Here is a 25,317-nt window from a genome sequence, read left to right as displayed (position 1 = left end):
CTGGACTTCCAAAAGGCTTTTGATAAAGTGCCACATAACAGGCTTGTCAGCAAAGTTAAAGCCCATGGAATAAAAGGGACAGTGGATGGATATGAAGGGGGCTGAGCGACAGGAAAGAGAGAGGAGTGGTGAACGGTTTTTTTTCTGGACTGGAGGAAGGTATACAGTGGGGTTCCCCAGGGGTCGATATGAGGAACCACTTCTTTCCCTGATCGATATTAATGAGCTAGCCTTGGGGTGCGCCGGGCACAACTTCAAAATTTGCAGATGACACGAAGCTTGGAGGTATTGTGAACTGTGAGGAGGATAGTGATAGACTTCAAGTGGATATAGACAGACTGGTGGAATGGGCAGACAGGTGGCAGATGAAGTTTAATGCAGAGAAACGTGAAGTGATTAATTTTGGTAGGAAGAATAAGGAGAGGCAATATGAAATAAAGGATACAATTCTAAAGCAGATGCAGGAGCAGAGGGACCTGGGGGTGTATGTGCATAAATCATTGAAGGTGACAGGGCAGGTTGAGAAAGTGGGTAATAAAGCATACAGGATCCTGGGAATTATAAATCGAGACATAGAGTACAAAAGCAAGGAGGTTATGGTAAACCTTTTATAAAACACTGGTTCGGCCTCAACTGGAGCATTGTGTCCAATTCTGGGCTCCGCACTTTAGGAAAGATGTGAAGGCATTAGAGAGAGTGCAGAAAAGATTAATGAGAATGGTTCCAGGGATGAGGGACTTCAGTTACGTGGATAGATTAGAGAAGCTGGGGCTGTTCTCCTTGGAGAAGAGTAGGCCGAGAGGTGATGTGATCGAGGTGTTCAAAATCATGAGGGGTCTGAAGAGAGTAGAGAGAGAGAAACTGTTCCCATTGGCGGAAGGATCCGGAACCAGAGGACACCGATTTAAGGTGATTGGCAAAATAAGCAACGGCGACACGGGGGAGAATTTTTTTTGTCGCGCAGAGTGGACAAATATCTGAAGAGAAAAAATTTGTGGGGCGATGGGGAAAGGACAGGGGAGTGGGACTGGAGAGCCAGTGCAGACACGATGGGCCGAATGGCCTCCTTCTGTGCTGAAACCATTCTCTGATTCTAGAACTGGGTGTCAGCAGCGCACATATGAAAACTGTTTTTGGTTGATGTCGCCGAGGGGCAGCATGTAGATGAGAAACAGGAAGGGAGCCGAGGATACCATAATGACACGATCAACAATCCATAGCAGTTCCCATATTTCCTCAGCTCCCTCTCAAGTTGCAATAGTTTTTAAAATTCATTCTTTGGGATGTGGGAGTTTCTGACAAGCCCAGTGTTTATTACCCACCCCTAATTGCCCTTGAGAAGGTGGTGGTGAGCTGCCTTCTTGAACCGCTGCAGTCCGTGTGGGGGAGGTACACCCACAGTGCTGTTAGGAAGGGAGTTCCAGGATTTTGACCCCAGCGACAGTGAAGGAACGGCCGATATAGTTCCAAGTCAGGACGGTGTGTGACTGAGAGACGATGGAGGTTCCAAACCTACTTTGTTCTTCGAGATGGTGGAGTTGTGGAATTCAACCAGAGCTGGCCCAGTTCAACAAAACACACACATACACACAAACCTTCCAACAACATCACATTACCATCATCTGTTTGCTAACCTGCCGAATTACTGCTCCCCACCCCCCACCACCCCCACATGATGCGAGATCATCCAAACCTCTGCTACCTGTGTCCTAACTCACACCGAGTCCCATTCATCCATCATCCGCCTCTGCTCGCTGACCGACATTGGCTCCCGGTCCTGCCACGCCTCAATTTTCAAATTCTCACGCTTGTTTTCAAATCTCAAGGCACAACATTAGCTATCCTCCAGTCTTCCGGTACCTCTCCCGTGGCTAATGATGATACAAAAATATCTGCCAGGACCCCACCAATCTCCTCCCTTGCTTCCCATAGCATCCGAGGATAAACCTGGTCAGGCCCTGGGGATTTATCCACCTTAATGCGCTTCAAAACCTCCAACAACTCCTCCTTTGTAATGTTGATATGCTCCAGGATATCGGTGTTCCCTCCCTTGAACTCACTAGCTTCCATGACCTTCTCCACGATAAATAAGGATGAGAAGTATTCATTTAAGACCTTGCCCATTTCCCGTGGCTCCACACATAGATTACCACACTGATCCTTAAGGGGACCTACTCTCTCCCTAGCTACCCTTTTACTCTTAATATACTTATAGAATCTTTTAGGATTCACCTTTATCTTATCTGCCAGGGAAATCGCATGGCCCCTTTTTGCCCTCCTAATTTCCTTAAGTGTACTCCTACATCCCCTATATTCCTCGAGGGACTCGCTTGATCCCAGCTGCCTATCCCTGAGATAGGCCTCCTTCTTTGTCCTGACCAGACCCTCAATATCCCATGTCAACCAAGGTTCCCTAAACTTGCCAGCCTTGCCCTTCAATCTAACAGGAACATGCCGGCCCTGAACTCTTCCAATCTCACTTTTAAAAGCCTCCCAGTGCCAGACGTCCCTTTACCTGTAAATAGCCTCTCCCAATAAACTTTTGAGAGTTCCTGTCTGATGCCATCGAAATTAGCCTTCCCCCAATTTAGGACTTCAACCTGAGGACCAGTCCTCTCCTTTTCTATAACTATCTTGAAGCTAAGAGAGTTATGGTCACTGGTCCCAAAGTGCTCCCCCACTGACACATCAACCACCTGCCCATCCTCATTTCCTAAGAGGAGGTCGAGTGTAGCCCCTTCTCTAGTAGGGCCATCCACATACTGCTTCAGAAAACTATCCTGGACACACTTAACAAAATCGTCCCTATCTGATCCATTAGCACTAAGGCAGTCCCAGTCAATATTAGGGAAGTTAAAATCACCTACTATTACAACCCTATAATTCCTACACCTATCTGTGATTTCCCTACATATATGCTCCTCCACTTCCCTCTGACTATTGGGGGGCCTATAGTATAATCCCATCAAAGTGATCACCCCTTTCTTATTTCTTTAAAGGTGTGGAGCAGAGTTAACCCGAGACACTACACATGTAGTGTCTCACACCCATCCTCCTCCTCTAACCTAATAATAAGACCCTTTTTACCCTCCTCCTCTAGCCAAAAAGGACTGAACAGGTAAGCTATTTCACTGTTTTTGTTAATATCTATATTTGTACTTAATTAAGGGGTAATTGAGTAAAAGAAATGGCAGCCAGGGGAGTGCAGTGCTCCTCCTGCAGTATGTTCGAGGTGAGGGGAACCTCCGGTGACCCTGCCGACTTCACCTGCTGGAAGTGCATCCGTCTCCAGCTCCTATCAGACCGTGTTAGGGAACTGGAGCTGGAGCTGGATGAACTGAGGATCATTCGGGAAGCTGAGGGGGTGATAGATAGAAGCTACAGGGATGTCGTTACTCCACAAAACAAAGGCAGCTGGGTAACAGTTAGAGGTGGGAAGAGGTCAGTGCAGGGATCTCCTGTGGTCGTTCCCCTCAGCAACAAGTATACAGTTTTAGATACTGTTGGGGGGGACGGCCTATCGGGGGCAGGCTGCAGTGAACGGGCCTCTGGCACGGGGTCCTGCACTGTGGCTCAGAAGGGAAGGAGGGAGAATGGGAGAGCACTAGTCATCGGGGACTCGATGGTGAGGAGTACCGACAGGCGGTTCTGTGGGCGCAAGCGAGACGCACGGATGGTTTGTTGCCTACCTGGTGCCAGGGTCCGTGATGTTTGTGATCGCGTCTTCAGGATCCTTAAAGGGGAGGGGGAGCAGCCAGAGGTCGTGGTGCACATTGGCACCAACGACGTAGGAAGGAAGGGTGGCACAGATGTTAGAAGTGAGTTTAGGGAGTTAGGCTGGAAGCTGAAAGCTCGGACGGACAGAGTTGTTATCTCTGGTTTGTTGCCGGCGCCACGTGATAGTGAGGCTAGGAATAGGGAGAGAGCACAGCTGAACACGTGGCTGCAGGAATGGTGTAGGAGAGAGGGCTTCCAGTTCTTGGATAATTGGACTGCATTCTGGGGAAGATGGGACCTGTTCAAACAGGACGGGCTGCATCTGAACCAGAGGGGCACCAATATCCTGGGAGGGAGGTTTGCTAGTACTGTTCGGGAGGGTTTAAACTAGTTTGGGAGGGGGATGGGAACCGGACTTGTAGTCCAGGGACCAGTGGGTCCACTCAGAAAGACAAAGAGTGTAGTGAGGTATTGGGGAAGGTAGCACTGTCGCAGAGGACAGATGGGCACGGAGAAGGGTTAAAGTGCGTATACTTCAACGCAAGAAGCATCAGGAATAAGGTGAGTGAATTGAAGGCGTGGATGGGCACTTGGGACTACGATGTTGTGGCCATCACTGAAACGTGGATAGGTGAGGGGGAGGAATGGTTCTTGGAGGTACCTGGTTATAGATGTTTTCATAAGATTAGGAATGGTGGTAAAAGAGGTGGGGGGGTGGCATTGTTAGTTAGAAATAGTGTAACAACTGCTGAAAGAATTTTCGAGGAGGATCTGCCGACTGAGGCACTGTGGGTTGAGGTCAGGAACAGGAAAGGAGCAGTCACCTTGATGGGAGTTTTCTATCGGCCCCCCAATAGCAGCAGGGAGGTGGAAGAGCAGATTGGGAAACAGATTTTGGAAAGGAGCAGAAGTCACAGGGTAGTAATTATGGGGGATTTCAACTTCCCAAATATTGATTGGCAACTCTTTAGATCGAATAGTTTGGATGGGATAGTGTTTGTGCAGTATGTCCAGGAAGCTTTTCTGACTCAGTATGTAGACTGCCCGACCAGAGGGGAGGCAATATTGGATTTGGTACTAGGTAATGAACCAGGGCAAGTGATAGAGCTGTTGGTGGGCGAGCACTTTGGAGATAGTGATCACAATTCTGTAGCATTCACTGTGGTAATGGAGAGGGATAGGTATGTGCAACAGGGCAAGGTTTACAATTGGGGGAAGGGTAGATATGATGCTGTCAGGCAGGAACTGAGGAGCATAAGTTGGGAGCATATGCTGGCAGGGAAGGGCACGGTCGAAATGTGGAACTTTTTCAAGGAGCAGATAGTAGGGGCCATTGATAAGCATGTCCCTGTCAGACAGGGAAGGGATGGTCATGTGAGGGAACCGTGGTTGACAAGAGAGGTTGAGAGTCTTGTTAGGAAGAAGAAGGATGCGTATATAAGGTTGAGGAAAAAGGGCACAGGCATAGCTCTGGAGGGATACAAGATGGCCAGGAAGGATCTGAAGAAAGGGATTAGGAGAGCTAAGAGAGGGCATGAAAAATGCTTGGCGGGTAGGATAAAAGAAAACCCCAAGGCCTTTTACGCGTATGTCAGAAATATGAGGATGACTAGGGGGACCGTAGGTCCGGTCAAGGACAATAGCGGGAGACTGTGTGTTGAGCCGGAAGAGATAAGTGAGGTTTTGAATGAGTACTTCTCTTCGGTATTTACGAATGAGAAGGGGTGTATTACTGAAGAGGACGGTGTGAAACAGACTGGTAAGCTCGAGGAAGTGCTCGTTAGGAGGGAAGATGTGTTGGGGTTTTTGAATAACTTGAAGATAGACAAGTCTCCCGGGCCTGACGGGGTATATCCAAGGATGTTATGGGAAGCAAGGGATGAAATTGCAGAGCCGCTGGCAATGATCTTTTCATCTTCTCTGTTGACGGGGGTGGTACCAGGTGATTGGAGGGTGGCAAATGTTGTGCCCCTGTTCAAGAAAGGGAATAGGAACAACCCTGGGAATTACAGGCCAGTTAGTCTTACTTCGGTGGTAGGCAAGTTGATGGAAAAGGTGCTGAGGGATAGGATTTCTGAGCATCTGGAAAGACACTGCTTGATTCGGGACAGTCAGCACGGTTTTGTGAGGGGTAGGTCTTGCCTCACAAGCCTGATTGAATTCTTTGAGCAGGTGACCAAGCAAGTGGATGAGGGTAAACCAGTGGATGTGGTGTACATGGATTTTAGTAAGGCATTTGATAAGGTCCCCCATGGTAGACTTATGGAGAAAGTCAGGAGGCATGGGATAGTGGGGAATGTGGCCAGTTGGATTAAGAATTGGCTAACTGATAGAAGGCAGAGAGTGGTCTTAGATGGTAAATACTCAGCCTGGAGCCCAGTTACCAGTGGCGTGCCACAGGGATCAGTTCTGGGTCCTCTCCTGTTTGTGATTTTTATTAACGACTTGGATGAGGAAGTCGAAGGGTGGGTCAGTAAATTTGCAGATGATACAAAGGTTGGTGGAGTTGTGGATACCGAGGAGGGCTATTGTCGTCTGCAAAGGGACTTGGATAGGTTGCAGTGCTGGGCTGAAAAGTGGCAGATGGAGTTTAACCCTGAAAAGTGTGAGGTCGTCCATTTTGGAAGGACAAACACGAATGCAAAATACTGGGTTAACGGTAGGGTTCTTGGGCATGTGGAGGAGCAGAGAGACCTTGGGGTCTATGTGCATAGATCGTTGAAAGTTGCAACTCAAGTGGATAGGGCTGTGAAGAAGGCACATGGGGTGTTAGCGTTCATTAGCAGAGGGATTGAATTTAAGAGCCGTGAGGTGATGATGCAGCTGTACAGGACCTTGGTAAGGCCTCATTTGGAGTACTGTGTGCAGTTCTGGTCGCCTCATTTTAGGAAGGATGTGGAAGCCTTGGAGAGGGTGCAGAGGAGATTTACCAGGATGTTGCCTGGAATGGAGAATAAGTCTTACGAGGAAAGGCTGAACATTCTAGGCCTCTTCTCATTAGAACGGAGAAGGATGAGGGGTGACATGATAGAGGTTTATAAGATGATCAGGGGAATAGATAGGGTAGACAGTCAGAAACTTTTTCCCCGGTTGGAGCAAAGCGTTACAAGGGGTCATAAATTTAAGGTGAAGGGTGGGAGATATAAGGGGGATGTCAGGGGAAGGTTCTTTACCCAGAGAGTGGTCGGGGCATGGAATGCCTTGCCTGGGGAAGTTGTTGAGTCAGAAACTTTAGGGACTTTCAAACGGCTTTTAGATAGGTATATGGATAAAGGAGAATGATGGGGTATAGATTAAATTGTCCTTGACAGAGGACAAAGGATCGGCACAACATCGTGGGCCGAAGGGCCTGTTCTGTGCTGTATTTTTCTATGTTCTATGTTCTATGTTCTAACTTCTACCCATATGGCCTCGCTGGACGTTGCCCCCTGGGATATCCTCTCTAAGTACTCCCGTGATGTCCTCCCTAATCAATAGTGCAACTCCCCCTCCACTCTTACCTCCACCTCTGTCATGCCGGTAGCATCGGTACCCCAGAACATTGAGCTGCCAGTCCTGCCGACCCCTCAACCACGTTTCCGTAATAGCTATAATATCACAATCCCATGTACCGATCCATGCTCTGAGTTCATCTGCCTTACCTGTAAGGCTTCTTGCATTAAAGTAAATGCAGTTTAGCCTACCAGACCTTCCACGCTCCCTGTCCTGCCCCTGCCCGGCCTGCCTACTGAACTTGCTTGCTTTAACCTCTACATTTGCCTCAACTATCTCATCGGTGAGACTACTACTTTGGGTCCCGTGGGCTGGTAAGATGAGCAGAACAGTGGCAAATGGAATTTATTCCTGAGAAGTGTGAGGTGATACATTTCGGAAGGACTAACAAAGCAAGGGAATATACATTGGATGGTAGGACCCTAGGAAGTACAGAGTGACCTTGGTGTAATTGTCCATAGATCGCTGAAGGCAGAAGCACAGGTAGGTAAGGTGGTTAGGAAGGCATATGGGATACTTGCCCTTATTAGCCAAGGCAGAGAATATAAGAGCAGGGAGGTTATGATGGAGCTGTATGAAACACTAGTTAGGCCACAGCTGGAGTACTGTGTACCGTTCTGAGCACCACACTATAGGAAGGATGTGATTGCACTGGAGAGGGTGCAGAGGAGATTCACTAAGATGTTGTCTGGGCTGGAGCATTTCAGCTATGAAGAGAGACTGGATAGGCTAGGGTTGTTTTCCTTAGAGCAGAGAAGGCTGAGGGGGGACCTGATTGAGGTGTACAAAATTATGAGGGGCATAGGTAGGGTAGATAGGAAGAAACTTTTTTCCTTAGCAGAGGTGTCAATAACCAGCAACCATGGATTTAAGGTAAGGGGCAGGAGGTTTAGAGGGGATTTGAGGAAAAAAAATTTCACCCAGAGGGTGGTTGGAATCTGGAACTCTGCCTGAAGGGGTGGTCGAGGCAGGAACCCTCACAACATTTAAGAAGTATTTTGATGTGCACTTAAAATGCCATTGCATACAAGGCTACAGGCCAAGTGTTGGAAAATGGAATTGGAATAGCTAGGTTTGACGGCCAGCGTGGACACGGTGGGCCGAAGGGCCTGTTTCTGTGCTGTATAACTCTATGACTCTCCACGGCTTTGCCCTCTGCTCCCTATCTCTGTAATCCCAACCACCACCTTCAACATTCACCCCCTCCACCACCGACGCACAGTGGCAGCAGTGTGTACCATGTACAAGATGCACTGCAGCAACTCACCAAGGCTCCTCCGACAGCACCTTCCAAACCCGCAACCTCTACCAACTAGAAGGGCAAGGGCAGCAGATGCATGGGAACACCACCACCTGCAAGTTCCCCTCCAAGTCACACACCATCCTGACTTGGAACTATATCGGCCGTTCCTTCACTGTCGCTGGGTCAAAATCCTGGAACTCCCTCCCTAACAGCACTGTGGGTGTACCTACACCATGACCGTCTCAAGGGCAATTGCGGATGGGTAACAAATGCCAGTGATGCCCACATCCCAAGAAAGAGAAAAAAAAAACCTCCTCCAGCCGTAAAACCCGTTGGGATCTCCGCGCTCCTCCAATTCCGCCCTCTTGTCCATCCCCCGATTCCCATCGCGCCACCATTGGCGGCCGTGCCTTCAGCTGCCTGGGGGGCCCTGAGCTCTGGAATTCCCTCCCTAAACCTCTCCGCCTCTCTCTCTCCTCCTTTAAGACGCTCCTTAAAACCAACCTCTTTGACCGAGCTTTGGGTCACCTGACCCTGATATCTCCTCATGTGGCTCGGGGTCAAATTGTCTGACAACGTGCCCGTGCCTTGGGAGCATCTTTTTTAAACCACACTAATGGTGCTATATAAAAACAAGTTGTTGTTGTAGCTGTCACAAGCCCGCCTCTTCCTGTCACATGGTACGACAGAGGGGGCGGCAGACACCACATACGCCACACTCCACCAGCACCAGCCCTCGGTGACTCTCAAGGTACAATGTCAGCCTGGAGATTACCAGAAACAGTGGTGGGATACATTGGCTGACTAGAATCCATTCCATACTCTCTACCCATTTCCTCCAGGAAATCACCTCCTCCCCCGAAGCTCTGCTGCCCCAGTGCCCTAACTCGCATCGAGTCCAGTCCACCCGTCATGGCCCCACTGTGCCCGCTGACCGACACTGGCTCTCGGTCAGGGCAATGCCTCCAATTTAAAATCCTCATCTTATTTTCAACTCCCTCCCTGGCCTCGCTGTGCGGACCTTGTCACTGGGCTCTTCTACCCTGAGCTTCCGGAGGCTGCTTACAAAATCCCTCTCGGGTTCCTTGCGGTCTTGGGTTAACGGAGACTGTGTCCACATCAGGGGAAAACCACTCTCAGTTCAGTTCTGAGACGGTCCACAGAGACTGGTGCACGCTCCCGTAAGGGGAGGTAACCCACCTGATCAGAATGTGATCAAGACTCCCAACAGCCCAGCAAACACTAATTCACACACATACCAGCAATATAGATAGGAGAGAATTGTAAAAGGAACCATTCACTCCCACTGTACACAATCCCAATGCACCAAACCCCTTCCCATTCACTCCCATTGTACACAATCCCAATGGATCAAACCCCTTCCCATTCACTCCCATTGTACACAATCCTAATGGATCAAACCCCTTCCCATTCACTCCCATTGTACACAATCCCAATGGATCAAACCCCTTCCCATTCACTCCCATTGTACACAATCCTAATGGATCAAACCCCTTCCCATTCACTCCCATTGTACACAATCCCAATGGATCAAACCCCTTCCCATTCACTCCCATTGTACACAATCCCAATGGATCAAACCCCTTCCCATTCACTCCCATTGTACACAATCCCAATGGACCCAAACTCCTTCCCATTCATTCCTATTGTACACAATCCCAATGGATCAAACCCTTCCCATTCACTCCCACTGTACACAATCCCAATGGACCCAAGCCCCTTCCCATTCACTCCCATTGTACACAATCTCAATGGATCAAACTCCTTCCCATTCATTCCTATTGTACACAATCCCAATGGACCCAAGCCCCTTCCCATTCACTCCCATTGTACACAATCCCAATGGATCAAACCCCTTCCCATTCACTCCCATTGTACACAATCCCAATGGACCCAAGCCCCTTCCCATTCACTCCCATTGTACACAATCTCAATGGATCAAACCCTTCCCATTCACTCCCATTGTACACAATCCCAATGCACCAAACCCCTTCCCATTCACTCCCATTGTACACAATCCCAATGGACCCAAACCCCTTCCCATTTGCTCCCATTGTACACAATCCCAATGGATCAAGCCCCTTCCCATTCATTCCCACTGTACACAATCCCAATGGACCCAAGCCCCTTCCCATTCACTCCTATTGTACACAATCCCAATGCACCAAACCCCTTCCCATTCACTCCCATTGTACAGAATCCCAATGGACCCAAACCCCTTCCCATTTGCTCCCATTGTACACAATCCCAATGGATCAAGCCCCTTCCCATTCATTCCCACTGTACACAATCCCAATGGACCCAAGCCCCTTCCCATTCATTTCTATTGTACACAATCCCAATGCACCAAACCCCTTCCCATTCACTCCCATTGTACACAATCCCAATGGACCCAAACCCCTTCCCATTTGCTCCCATTGTACACAATCCCAATGGATCAAACCCCTTCCCATTCGCTCCCATTGTACACAATCCCAATGGATCAAACCCCTTCCCATTCGCTCCCATTGTACACAATCCTAATGGATCAAACCCCTTCCATTCTCTCCCATTGTACACAATCCCAATGGATCAAACCCCTTCCCATTCACTCCCATTGTACACAATCCTAATGGATCAAACCCCTTCCCATTCTCTCCCATTGTACACAATCCCAATGGACCCAAACCCCTTCCCATTTGCTCCCATTGTACACAATCCCAATGGATCAAACCCCTTCCCATTCACTCCCACTGTACACAATCCTAATGGATCAAACCCCTTCCCATTCTCTCCCATTGTACACAATCCTAATGGATCAAACCCCTTCCCATTCTCTCCCATTGTACACAATCCCAATGGATCAAACCCCTTCCCATTCTCTCCCATTGTACACAATCCCAATGGACCCAAACCCCTTCCCATTCATTCCTATTGTACACAATCCTAATGGATCAAACCCCTTCCCATTCTCTCCCATTGTACACAATCCCAATGGATCAAACCCCTTCCATTCACTCCCATTGTACACAATCCCAATGGACCCAAACCCCTTCCCATTCATTCCTATTGTACACAATCCTAATGGATCAAACCCCTTCCCATTCTCTCCCATTGTACACAATCCTAATGGATCAAACCCCTTCCCATTCTCTCCCATTGTACACAATCCTAATGGATCAAACCCCTTCCCATTCTCTCCCATTGTACACAATCCCAATGGATCAAACCCCTTCCCATTCTCTCCCATTGTACACAATCCCAATGGACCCAAACCCCTTCCATTCACTCCCATTGTACACAATCCCAATGGATCAAACCCCTTCCCATTCACTCCCATTGTACACAATCCCAATGGATCAAACCCCTTCCCATTCTCTCCCATTGTACACAATCCCAATGGACCCAAACCCCTTCCATTCACTCCCATTGTACACAATCCCAATGGATCAAACCCCTTCCCATTCACTCCCATTGTACACAATCCCAATGGATCAAACCCCTTCCCATTCACTCCCATTGTACACAATCCCAATGGATCAAACCCCTTCCCATTCTCTCCCATTGTACACAATCCCAATGGATCAAACCCCTTCCCATTCATTCCCATTGTACACAATCCCAATGGACCCAAACCCCTTCCCATTCTCTCCCATTGTACACAATCCCAATGGATCAAACCCCTTCCCATTCATTCCTATTGTACACAATCCTAATGGATCAAACCCCTTCCCATTCACTCCCATTGTACACAATCTCAATGGATCAAACCCCTTCCCATTCACTCCCATTGTACACAATCCCAATGGACCCAAACCTCTTCCCATTCACTCCCATTGTACACAATCCTAATGGATCAAACCCCTTCCCATTCACTCCCATTGTATACAATCCTAATGGATCAAACCCCTTCCCATTCATTCCTATTGTACACAATCTCAATGGATCAAACCCCTTCCCATTCACTCCCATTGTACACAATCCCAATGGACCCAAACCCCTTCCCATTCACTCCCATTGTATACAATCCTAATGGATCAAACCCCTTCCCATTCATTCCTATTGTACACAATCCCAATGGACCCAAACCTCTTCCCATTCACTCCCATTGTACACAATCTCAATGGATCAAACCCCTTCCCATTCACTCCCATTGTACACAATCCCAATGGACCCAAACCCCTTCCCATTCACTCCCATTGTAGACAATCTCAATGGATCAAACCCCTTCCCATTCACTCCCATTGTACACAATCCCAATGGACACAAACCCCTTCCCATTCACTCCCATTGTATACAATCCTAATGGATCAAACCCCTTCCCATTCACTCCCATTGTACACAATCCCAATGGACCCAAACCCCTTCCCATTCACTCCCATTGTACACAATCCCAATGGATCAAACCCCTTCCCATTCACTCCCATTGTACACAATCCCAATGGATCAAACCCCTTCCCATTCACTCCCATTGTACACAATCCCAATGGATCAAACCCCTTCCCATTCACTCCCATTGTACACAATCCCAATGGATCAAACCCCTTCCCATTCACTCCCATTGTACACAATCCCAATGGATCAAACCCCTTCCCATTCACTCCCATTGTACACAATCCCAATGGATCAAACCCCTTCCCATTCACTCCCATTGTACACAATCCCAATGGATCAAACCCCTTCCCATTCACTCCCATTGTACACAATCCCAATGGATCAAACCCCTTCCCATTCATTCCTATTGTACACAATCTCAATGGATCAAACCCCTTCCCATTCACTCCCATTGTACACAATCCCAATGGATCAAACCCCTTCCCATTCACTCCCATTGTACACAATCCCAATGGATCAAACCCCTTCCCATTCACTCCCATTGTACACAATCCTAATGGATCAAACCCCTTCCCATTCACTCCCATTGTACACAATCCCAATGGATCAAACCCCTTCCCATTCGCTCCCATTGTATACAATCCTAATGGATCAAACCCCTTCCCATTCACTCCCATTGTACACAATCCCAATGGATCAAACCCCTTCCCATTCGCTCCCATTGTATACAATCCTAATGGATCAAACCCCTTCCCATTCATTCCTATTGTACACAATCCCAATGGATCAAACCCCTTCCCATTCGCTCCCATTGTATACAATCCTAATGGATCAAACCCCTTCCCATTCATTCCTATTGTACACAATCCTAATGGATCAAACCCCTTCCCATTCACTCCCATTGTACACAATCCCAATGGACCCAAACCCCTTCCCATTCACTCCCATTGTATACAATCCTAATGGATCAAACCCCTTCCCATTCACTCCCATTGTACACAATCCCAATGGACCCAAACCCCTTCCCATTCACTCCCATTGTATACAATCCCAATGGATCAAACCCCTTCCCATTCGCTCCCATTGTATACAATCCTAATGGATCAAACCCCTTCCCATTCATTCCTATTGTACACAATCCCAATGGATCAAACCCCTTCCCATTCGCTCCCATTGTACACAATCCCAATGGATCAAACCCCTTCCCATTCATTCCTATTGTACACAATCCCAATGGATCAAACCCCTTCCCATTCGCTCCCATTGTACACAATCCCAATGGATCAAACCCCTTCCCATTCACTCCCATTGTACACAATCCCAATGGACCCAAACCCCTTCCCATTCTCTCCCATTGTACACAATCCCAATGGACCCAAACCCCTTCCCATTCACTCCCATTGTATACAATCCTAATGGATCAAACCCCTTCCCATTCACTCCCATTGTACACAATCCCAATGGACCCAAACCCCTTCCCATTCACTCCCATTGTATACAATCCCAATGGATCAAACCCCTTCCCATTCATTCCTATTGTACACAATCCCAATGGATCAAACCCCTTCCCATTCACTCCCATTGTACACAATCCCAATGGACCCAAACCCCTTCCCATTCACTCCCATTGTATACAATCCTAATGGATCAAACCCCTTCCCATTCACTCCCATTGTACACAATCCCAATGGATCAAACCCCTTCCCATTCACTCCCATTGTACACAATCCCAATGGATCAAACCCCTTCCCATTCATTCCTATTGTACACAATCCCAATGGATCAAACCCCTTCCCATTCACTCCCATTGTACACAATCCCAATGGACCCAAACCCCTTCCCATTCACTCCCATTGTACACAATCCCAATGGATCAAACCCCTTCCCATTCACTCCCATTGTACACAATCCCAATGGACCCAAACCCCTTCCCATTCACTCCCATTGTACACAATCCCAATGGATCAAACCCCTTCCCATTCACTCCCATTGTACACAATCCCAATGGATCAAACCCCTTCCCATTCGCTCCCATTGTATACAATCCTAATGGATCAAACCCCTTCCCATTCATTCCTATTGTACACAATCCCAATGGATCAAACCCCTTCCCATTCACTCCCATTGTACACAATCCCAATGGACCCAAACCCCTTCCCATTCACTCCCATTGTATACAATCCTAATGGATCAAACCCCTTCCCATTCACTCCCATTGTACACAATCCCAATGGACCCAAACCCCTTCCCATTCACTCCCATTGTATACAATCCTAATGGATCAAACCCCTTCCCATTCACTCCCATTGTACACAATCCCAATGGATCAAACCCCTTCCCATTCATTCCTATTGTACATTAGTGTAATGAATAAAAAGGGAACATACTACTATATTTTGGAAACTAACATGTGGCAGGTTGGCACATGGAGTGTCACTATGGTGGTTACATTATGCCCACCTTCCCCACACTAAGCCCCCTCTCAGTGGGCAGATGCAGGTACAATATGTTTGCAAACAGCTGTGAGCACAAGGGATGAAATGGGCCGAGCTCACTAAATTAAATTTAAAATAAAACAAGTATTTTGAATTCCATCTCTTGCCTCGGTGGTGCTTCGGACATGACCCGCCTGCATTCACACCTGTAGTCTGGGAGCATTGAGGAGGAAATGAGGGGGAGAGGGTCACAGGAATTAGGAAAGGGGCAACTCTTTCAGGGAGCGACGTGTTGACCCCCAGTTGCCCTCCGACCTCCCTCCGCCCCACCAGAAGCAGACTAGCGCGCCCCACACCAGTATCGTTTGTGGGCATCATCGAACATGGGCTTGCACGCTATGTGGGCCTTCAGTTTGGAGCAGATGAGGAAGGTGCCCGCCATCTTGCGGTGGAGAGAGTAGGTCTCCTCGGGGGGCGGGGTCAGGCGGTGATGGAGCATGATGGGAACGATGTCATGGATACGGCGGGTCGTGGTCTGGGAGCCAAAGTTGAAGGGCTCAGAGGATGAGAATGCCTCGCCCAGAATCATCACTGCATCGACATGGGCGTCCTTCATGACCTGTTGAAAGAAGTTCACCAGGGTCAGTGGTAGGTTCATGAAACAATAGAGCTCTGATTGGCCAGATCCCCTCTGCTTTACGCACAGTACCGAGCTCTGATTGGCCCGTCCCCTCTGCTCTACGCACAGTACCGAGCTCTGATTGGCCAGATCCCCTCTGCTCTACACACAGTACCGAGCTCTGATTGGCCAGCACCCTCTGCTCTGCGCACAATACCGAGTTCCAATTGGCCAGTCCCCCTCTGCTCTAGGCACAATAGAAGCCTCAGATTTTGCATCTCAGAAAATTGCAGTCCATCACATACCCACAAATGTCCTAGCTTGGTGACCCGGGCCTGGTGCCAGTTCCGGTTTGGGCCTGGTGCCATTTCCAGTCCAGGCCTGCCGCCGGGTGACTGCTATCTGCTTTAACTGGGCACAAATCAACCTCTGGCTGGAAGCCCAGTTCAAAGACTCACCTTCGTTTCATAGCCAGTGAGAAACTTCAGCTCAATAGATTTGTTCAAGACGGCCACCCGGTCCCGGTCAGCTGCTGATCGGATAATCTGGCCAAGGACAAATAAACCTTAATTAGTCACGATTCATATTGACTTCTCGATTGACTCAAACCCCACAGGCTGCAGTTATCCATATCCTGTCCCCATCAAACACTCCCAGGACAGGTACAGCACGGGGTTAGATACAGAGTAAAGCTCCCTCGACACTGTCCCCATCAAACACTCCCAGGACAGGTACAGCACGGGGTTAGATACAGAGTAAAGCTCCCTGCACACTGTCCCCATCAAACACTCCCAGGGCAGGTACAGTACTGGGTTGGCTGCTACCTAATTGGGACCACTGAGTGCTGTGTGCAGCAACGAGCCTCAGCTGACAGTGTTGCAGTCAGTTGGAGGAGGTGCTGCTGGAGAGGAATAAGAAAAACGGGGTTAGTAAAAAGAAGAAAAATAGGTTAGATACAGGGTAAAGCTCCCTCTACACTGTCCCATCAAACACTCCCAGGACAGGTACAGCACGAGAAACAAAAACAGGAAAAAAAAACAGGGTTAGATACAGAGTAAAGCCCCCTCTACTCATCCAAACTGACCAGTTGTACAGACTGGGCTTGTATTCCCTCGAGTGTCGAAGATTAAGGGGGTGATTCTAATCGAGGGGTTTAAGATGATTAAAGGATTCGATAGGATCGATAGAGAGAAACTATTTCCTCTGGTGGGAGGAGTCCAGAACAAGGGGGCAGAACCTTAAACGTAGAGCCCGGGCCGTTCAGGGGTGATGTCAGGAAGCGCTTCTTCACACAAAGGGGAGTGGAAATCTGGAACTCTCTCTCCCCCAAAAATCTCCCCTTAACCTTCTCTGCTCTAAGGAGAACAATCCCAGCTTCTCCCAGTCTCTCCACATTAACTGAAGTCCTTCACCCCTGGTCCCATTCTGGTAAATCTCCTCCGCACCCTCTCCGAGGCCTTGACACCCTTCCTAAAGTGCGGTGCCCAGAATTGGACACAGTACTCTAGTTGAGGCCCAACCAGTGTTCTGTAAAGGATTCGCTTAACTTCATTGCTTTTGTACTCAATTCCACTCTTAATAAAGCCAAGGAACGCACAAGCTTTTTTTTTGAAAGCAGCTTTCTCAACTTGTCCTGCCTCCTGCAAAGATTGATCTGTGTACGCCCCCAGGTCTCTCTGTTCTTGCACCCCCTTTGACATTGCACCATTTAGTTTATATTGCCTCTCCTCATTCTTCTCACCAAAATGCATCACCAAACTTTTCTGCTAAACTGCATCTGCCCACTGTTTGCCCACGTCACCAGCCCGTCTTGTGTCCCTCCTACAGTGACTACACTTCAAAAGTGCTGCACTGGCTGTAAAGCGCTTTGGGGCGTCCCGGGGTCGTGCAAGGCGCTATAACAATGCAGGTCTTTCTTTTAAGTCTGTTTCTACCCTCCCGGCCGTTTACCGCATTTTCATGCCAAATGGAGGGAAGGAAAACGACCTACCTCAATATACTGATCCGTAAACTCCTTGCCAAATTCCCGTGTTGCTCCAAAGTCCAGCAGGGATACCTCAGAAGATCAGACACAGGGTTCAGCATCTGTTCGAACGTCGGTGGACATAGTACACACACCCCCCTCACCACCCCCCTCCCTTATCATGTGACATGGCAGCCGGGGTGGGGGGGAGGGGTTACTTCGAAGACACAGAGACACCTTCGTAACCCTTTTGAATGCTTCAGTTGAACCTGCCTCCACCACGTTCTCAGGCAGCACATTCCAGACCTTAACCACTCGCTGTGTGAAAAAGTTTTTCCCCCTGTTACTTTTGCTTCTCTTACCAATTACTTTAAATCCGTGCCCTCTCGTTCTCGATCCTCTCACGAGTGGGAACAGTTTGTCTCTCTCTCTACTCTGTCCAGAGCCCTCTTGATCTATCAAATCTCCTCTCAGCCTTCCCTTCTCCAAGGAAAACAGTCCTAACTTCTCCAATCTATCTTCATAACTGAAATTCCTCATCCCTGGAACCATTCCCATGAATCTTTTCTGTACTCTCTCCAACGCCTTCACGTCTTTCCTCAAGTGTGGCGCCCAGAATTGGACGCAATACTCCAGCTGAGGCCGTACAAGTTTAACATAACTTCCTTGCTCTTGTACTCTACGCTCCTATTAATAAAGCCCAGGATACTGTATGTTTTATTAACCACTCTCTCAACCTGACCTGCCACCTTCAATGACTAATGCACATATACACCCAGGTCCCTCTGCTGCTGCACTCCCTTTAGAATTGGACCCTTCATTTTATATTGTATATATTATTATCTGTTAATATTATATTTATTTTATAATCTTTCACTGGGTCAAAATCCTGGAACTCCCTCCCTAACAGCACTGTGGGTGTTCCTACACCACTCGGACTGCAGCGGTTCAAGAAGGCAGCTCACCACCACCTTCTCAAGGGCAATTAGGATGGGCAACCTCAGCCAGTGACATCCGCATCCCGTGAACAAATAAATTTTTTTAAACCCTAGAATCCCCTGTGGACAGATTTTTGATCGAGCTCAGCCTTGAATATATTCAGTGACCCAGCCTCCACTGCTCTCTGGGGAAGAGAATTCCAAAGATTAACGACACTCTGAGAGAAGAAATTCCTCCTCATCTCCGTCTTAAATGGGAGACCCCCTCATTCTGAAACTGTGCCCCCAGTTCTAGATTCCCCCACAAGGGGAAACACCCTCTCAGCATCTACCCTGTCAAGCCCCCTCAGAATCTTACATGTTTCAATAAGATCACCTCTCATTCTTCTAAACTCCAATAAGTATAGACCCAACCTGCTCAACCTTTCATTATAAGACAACCCCTTCATCCCATAAAACAGCCTAGTGAACCTTCTCTGAATTGCTTCCACTTTATCCTTCCTTAAGTTAGGAGACCAAAACTGTACACAGTACTCTAGGTGTGGTCTCACCAACACCCTGCACAGTTGTAGCAAGGCTTCCCTACTTTTATACTCCATCCCCCCTTGCAATAAAGGACAACATTCCATTTACCTTCCTAATTACTTGCTGTACCTGCATGCTAACTTTTTGTGATTCATTTCTGAGGACACTTAGATCTCTCTAGACTCTCTCTTTAAAAGGGATCCCTGATGGAGAAACTCCCTCTTTGAAAGCAGCCTTGACTGTGTCCTCATAGGTTCATTCCACAGACCCTGGGAAACATGCCAAAAGTTTAAACCCCAGTTCGCAATAATTCCCAGATACCTCAGTCGATGATCCCAGCAGATGCCGGCGTTCCGATATGGGAACGATCCACTCACAAGGCAATCGCCCTTCCCAAACTACGCATAGTGGGCCAGCAGATAGAGGGAACTTTAAAGACGGGAGATCGAGTCGCCCTAGGCCCGAAGGCCTACAGAAGGCCCCGGGACACTGACCCTCTCCCCCCACCCCACTCGCCTTCGGATGGCACCGGGCTCCTCTGTGTGATACCTACCTTCCTGGTTAGCGGGTCAAAGAAGAAGTTGGACCAGTTGGGGTCGGTCTGCATGTACCTTAATTCGAAGAGTTCTTTCAGACACAGCCTCAAGACGTTGGCACAGATCTGTGTGGGTTCAGAGAGGGAGACAGCATCAGATAAAACACCAATGATACCAGGGCTTTCCTCAGGTAGGGCAAGAGTAGAAAAAGGAGGCACGGTCTTTTAAAATGAGAGCCAGGCCATTCAGGGGTGATGTCAGGAAGCACTTCTTCACACAAAGGGGAGTGAAAATCTGGAACTCTCTGCCCCACAAAAGGCTGTCAAGACTGGAGGATCAATTGAAAATGTCAAACCCGAGATTGATTGATTGATTTTTGTTGGGTGCGGGGATTAAGAGTTACAGAACCAAGGCGGGGAGATGGAGTTAAGATCATGATCTAATTGAATGGCGGAACAGGCTCGAGGGGCTGAATGGACTCATCCGGCACCCGTGCTCCCATGTTCCCACGCTCCCATGCTCTTCCTTTACCTCGTTCCTCGTCTCCTGATCCAGTGCCTCAGCCTTGTCCAAAGGGAAGCCTGGGACCAGCTCGGTGGTCAGGACTCCCCTGCTGCTGAGCTCCTCGATGACGGATGGGACATTAAAGAACGGCTCACCCTCCAGCAGCTCCCTAGGAGAGAGGACATCAGACGGGAGGTGAGAGGCTGTGTCTGGGTGCGGAGAGATGGACGGCGGCGGAGAGGGACAGAACGCTCAAAATGTCTCCCATCGCATTCGGGTGGCCAAGCCAGACGGTGAACACCGGAACACTTACTGGCGCCCATTTTCCCAGACGTTGCATTCGAGGCTGGAAGCACAGCCTTCATAGGGTGAACCTGGCTAGCTGTCACCGGAGGCCCCACGAATACAGTGTAAATACTGCAGCTCCCACAGCTACGTGCAGACACACACGGATACACACACAAACATGGAGACACACACACCTACACAGCGGTGCAGAATCTCTACATCACGATCCCTTTCAGTGTAGAGCTATAGGACAACACTCGTCTCCTGCTCGATGACACGCCCAATGATGCGGGGCGGGAGACCTTACGCATTTGTTACTCACTTGAATTTCTTGGTGCAGGCTGCCTCCCTCTCGTAATCGCACTCGAGGGCCAGCTCCTGACTCATCACCTCGATCACGTGTGCTGGAAACAGTCCTGCGGGTACAAGGGGAGGTTACTGCTCACAGACAGTGCACTCCTGCTCACAAGGGTACAACGAAAAGTACGTGAAGCTACCCCACAGGGGGTACCTCAGTGGGTGCACGCTGGGTCAAAGAAAGACAGGACGTTCATTTCTATAGTGTCAGGCTAGGTCCCCACCTGCCAAGAATGAGGCACATTAATTTTGTCATGAACATTGATTTTAAACTGTTACTGGAGTAAAGAAAGGACTTGTTAAACAGATCAGCCATGGCTGGAAAAGACATTTGCATACTAACAGACGGTGTTTGGAAGGACAAAGGACCGTTCCCTGACATTCAACTTGCAATGGACTTTTGATCACCAGACGCTGAAGGTGGGGGAGCTCGCATTCCAGGTTGACTGCTAAGTTGGCCGAATACACAAATGGACATGGTCAAACCAGCTAGTCACATGACTAACCTGCTGGGCAACCTGAGTTTTTTAAATTTCTACAAACAGTTCGGGCAGAAAGCTGTTTGCTCCTGGACTGAGAAGATATCTCTCCTGTCTGCTCCCATGTCTTTCTCACAAGCCTCTGAATCCACTGAAGACACATGAACCCCAAGAGGGAAAAGTCTCCTGCAGCAAACAAGGTTTAAGAAGAATACTGGGCCCCAACGAAAAGCAAGATCTACCTACAATCAGTGAGCTTGACGAACCGTAACAACTCTTCAGAAATTGCCGCAAACCTTTCCATTTTATTTCTTCTGCTCTTTTCTGTCTCTATCTGCATGTGTGTACCCCGTATGCATGCTAGCATGGGCGCGTCGTGTATCCGCAGGCGACAACCGAATTAGAGTTTAAGCTTAATAAATTTCTACTTTTCTTCTTTAAACCTAAGAAAGTCTCTAACAGTAAGACCAGGTGGAGGCTGAAAGGGTACCCTAGACCTCTTTCCCACCTGTCGTAACAATAACGTGTCATGAAGACCCCCACCTGCCAAGAATGAGGCATATTAATTTCATCAGATGAACATTAATTTTAAACTGTTGCTGGAGTGAAGAAATGACTTGTTTAAAGAGATCAGCAGTGGCTGGAAAAATATTTGCATTCTGAGGGACAATTGCCTAGGAAAAGACAATGGGAACCGCCCACTAATTCAATTAACAGAGATTGGTCTGGGCAATAGCGATCCACATCTTGTCGGTGTAAGAGACAGCACTACACCCCACCCCCCACCGAGAGCTTTGGAATCCACAAATGCAGGAGTTCGTTAAAAAAGCAAGTCATGTGACTAACCTGCTGGCCCAGGTCTGGTTTTGAATTGCTCAGAGGACAGCTTGGGTCAGACTGCAGATTGCAACTGAACTTGGAACAAGAGCCTCTCTCCTGTCTGGCTCTCTCTCTTTCACTAATCTCCGGATCCACTGAAGTCACTTAAACCTCAAGAGAGGAAAGGTTCCTACGTCGAAACAAGTTTCAAAGCGTGCACTGGGCCCCAACGAAACGGCAAGATTTAGCAGCAACCAAAGCCTCTACATTGAACTCAAAAGGACTGTAAACAGAAACCCAGTTCTTGCCCCAAACTTCTCCCCTTTATTCTTTCTACTTTTTCTGTCTCTATCTGCGTGTGTGTTTATCGTGTATGCGTGCCAGCATGGTCGCGTTGCGTATTCGTAATCATTGACCAAATTAGAGTTTAAGATCCATAGAACATAGAACATTACAGCGCGGTGCAGGCCCTTCAGCCCTCAATGTTGCGCTGACCTGTGAAACCATCTGACCTACACTATTCCATTTTCATCCATATGTCTATCCAATGACCACTTAACTGCCCTTAAAGTTGGCGAGTCTACTACTGTTGCAGGAAGGGCGTTCCACGCCCCTACTACTCTGAGTAAAGAAACTACCTCTAACATCTGTCCTATATCTATCACCCCTCAACTTAAAGCTATGTCCCCTCGTGTTTGTCATCACCATCCGGGGAAATAGACTGTCACTATCCACCCTATCTAACCCTCTGATTATCTTATACGTCTCTATTAAGTCACCTCTCCTCCTCCTTCTCTCCAACAAAAACAACCTCAAGTCCCTCAGCCTTTCCTCGTAAGACCTTCCCTCCATACCAGGCAACATCCTGGTAAATCTCCTCTGCACCTTTTCCAAAGCTTCCACATCCTTCCTATAATGCGGTGACCAGAACTGCACGCAATACTCCAAGTGCGGCCGCACCAGAGTTTTGTACAGCTGCAGCATGACCTCGTGGCTCCGAAACTCGATCCCCCTACTAATAAAAGCTAACACACCATATGCCTTCTTAACAGCCCTATTAACCTGGGTGGCAACTTTCAGGGATTTATGTACCTGGACACCAAGATCTCTCTGCTCATCTACACTACCAAGAATCTTCCCATTAGCCCAGTACTCTGCATTCCTGTTACTCCTTCCAAAGTGAATCACCTCACACTTTTCCGCATTAAACTCCATTTGCCATCTCTCAGCCCAGCTCTGCAGCCTATCTATGTCCCTTTGTAACCTACACCATCCTTCGGCACTATCCACAACTCCACCGACCTTCGTGTCATCTGCAAATTTACTAACCCACCCTTCTACACCCTCATCCAGGTCATTTATAAAAATGACAAACAGCAGTGGCCCCAAAACAGATCCTTGCGGTACACCACTAGTAACTAAACTCCAGGATGAACATTTGCCATCAACCACCATCCTCTGTCTTCTTTCAGCTAGCCAATTTCTGATCCAAAGCTCTAAATCACCTTCAATCCCATACTTCCGTATTTTCTGCAATAGCCTACTGTGGGGAACCTTATCAAACGCCTTACTGAAATCCATATACACCACATCCACGGCTTTACCCTCATCCACCTGTTTGGTCACCTTCTCGAAAAACTCAATAAGGTTTGTGAGGCACGACCTACCCTTCACAAAACCGTGCTGACTATCGCTAATGAACTTATTCTTTTCAAGATGATTATAAATCCTATCTCTTATAACCTTTTCCAACATTTTACCCACAACCGAAGTAAGGCTCACAGGTCTATAATTACCAGGGCTGTCTCTACTCCCCTTCTTGAACAAGGGGACAACATTTGCTATCCTCCAGTCTTCCGGCACTATTCCTGTCGACAATGATGACATAAAGATCAAGGACAAAGGCTCTGCAATCTCCTCCCTAGCTTCCCAGAGAATCCTAGGATAAATCCCATCTGGCCCAGGGGACTTATCTATTTTCACACTTTCCAAAATTGCTAACACCTCCTCCTTGTGAACCTCAATCCCATCGAGCCTAGTAGTCTGTATCTCAGTATTCTCCTCGACAACATTTTCTTTCTCTACTGTAAATACTGACGAAAAATATTCATTTAACGCTTCCCCTATCTCCTCTGATTCCACACACAACTTCCCACTACTATCCTTGATTGGCCCTAATCTAACTCTAGTCATTCTTTTATTCCTGATATACCTATAGAAAGCCTTAGGGTTTTCCCTGATCCTATCCGCCAATGACTTCTCGTGTCCTCTCCTTGCTCTTCTTAGCTCTCCCTTTAGATCCTTCCTGGCTAGCTTGTAACTCTCAAGCGCCCTAACTGAGCCTTCACGTCTCCTCCTAACATAAGCCTTCTTCTTCCTCTTGACAAGCGCTTCAACTTCTTTAGTAAACCACGGCTCCCTCGCTCGACAAATTCCTCCCTGCCTGACAGGTACATACTTATCAAGGACACGCAGTAGCTGCTCCTTGAATAAGCTCCACATTTCGATTGTGCCCATCCCCTGCAGTTTCCTTCCCCATCCTACGCATCCTAAATCTTGCCTAATCGCATCATAATTTCCTTTCCCCCAGCTATAATTCTTGCCCTGCGGTATATACCTGTCCCTGCCCATCGCTAAGGTAAACCTAACCGAATTGTGATCACTATCACCAAAGTGCTCACCTACATCTAAATCTAACACCTGGCCGGGTACGTTACCCAGTACCAAATCCAATGTGGCATTGCCCCTGGTTGGCCTGTCTACATACTGTGTCAGAAAACCCTCCTGCAAACACTGGACAAAAACTGACCCATCTAAAGTACTCGAACTATAGTATTTCCAGTCAATATTTGGAAAGTTAAAGTCCCCCATAACAACTACCCTGTTACTCTCGCTCCTGTCGAGAATCATCTTCGCTATCCTTTCCTCTACATCTCTGGAACTTTTCTCGTTAAATCTAAGAAAATCTGTCTGATTTGATTTCTTTGCCTTACAATTGGAAAGCAGTGAACAAGGATTCACTGAGGGGGGAGCTAAAAAAACAAGGTGTTTTTAAAATTAAACCCTG

The 25,317-nt window shown here is 48.0% G+C and overlaps 1 protein-coding gene across 1 annotated transcript in view; it reads right to left on the bottom strand.

The window, feature by feature from the left end:
• Window positions 1-14,985: 14,985 nt before the first annotated feature.
• LOC137355855 (atypical kinase COQ8A, mitochondrial-like) overlaps window positions 14,986-25,317 on the bottom strand; it is a 42,660-nt gene continuing 32,328 nt past the window's right edge. Inside the window, exons 10-15 of the mRNA XM_068021447.1 lie at window positions 20,918-21,011; window positions 20,335-20,476; window positions 19,821-19,928; window positions 17,832-17,897; window positions 16,300-16,386; window positions 14,986-15,841 (exon numbers count right to left, since the gene is read on the bottom strand). Of these exons, the coding sequence (XP_067877548.1) occupies window positions 15,563-15,841; window positions 16,300-16,386; window positions 17,832-17,897; window positions 19,821-19,928; window positions 20,335-20,476; window positions 20,918-21,011 (776 nt within the window). The 3' untranslated portion in view covers window positions 14,986-15,562. The remainder of the gene's footprint in view (window positions 15,842-16,299; window positions 16,387-17,831; window positions 17,898-19,820; window positions 19,929-20,334; window positions 20,477-20,917; window positions 21,012-25,317) is intronic.

Source organism: Heterodontus francisci, chromosome 44 (genome assembly GCF_036365525.1).
Source record: "Heterodontus francisci isolate sHetFra1 chromosome 44, sHetFra1.hap1, whole genome shotgun sequence".
In the NCBI taxonomy this organism is placed as follows: domain Eukaryota; kingdom Metazoa; phylum Chordata; class Chondrichthyes; order Heterodontiformes; family Heterodontidae; genus Heterodontus; species Heterodontus francisci.
This window is presented reverse-complemented; position numbering and strand designations above follow the sequence as displayed.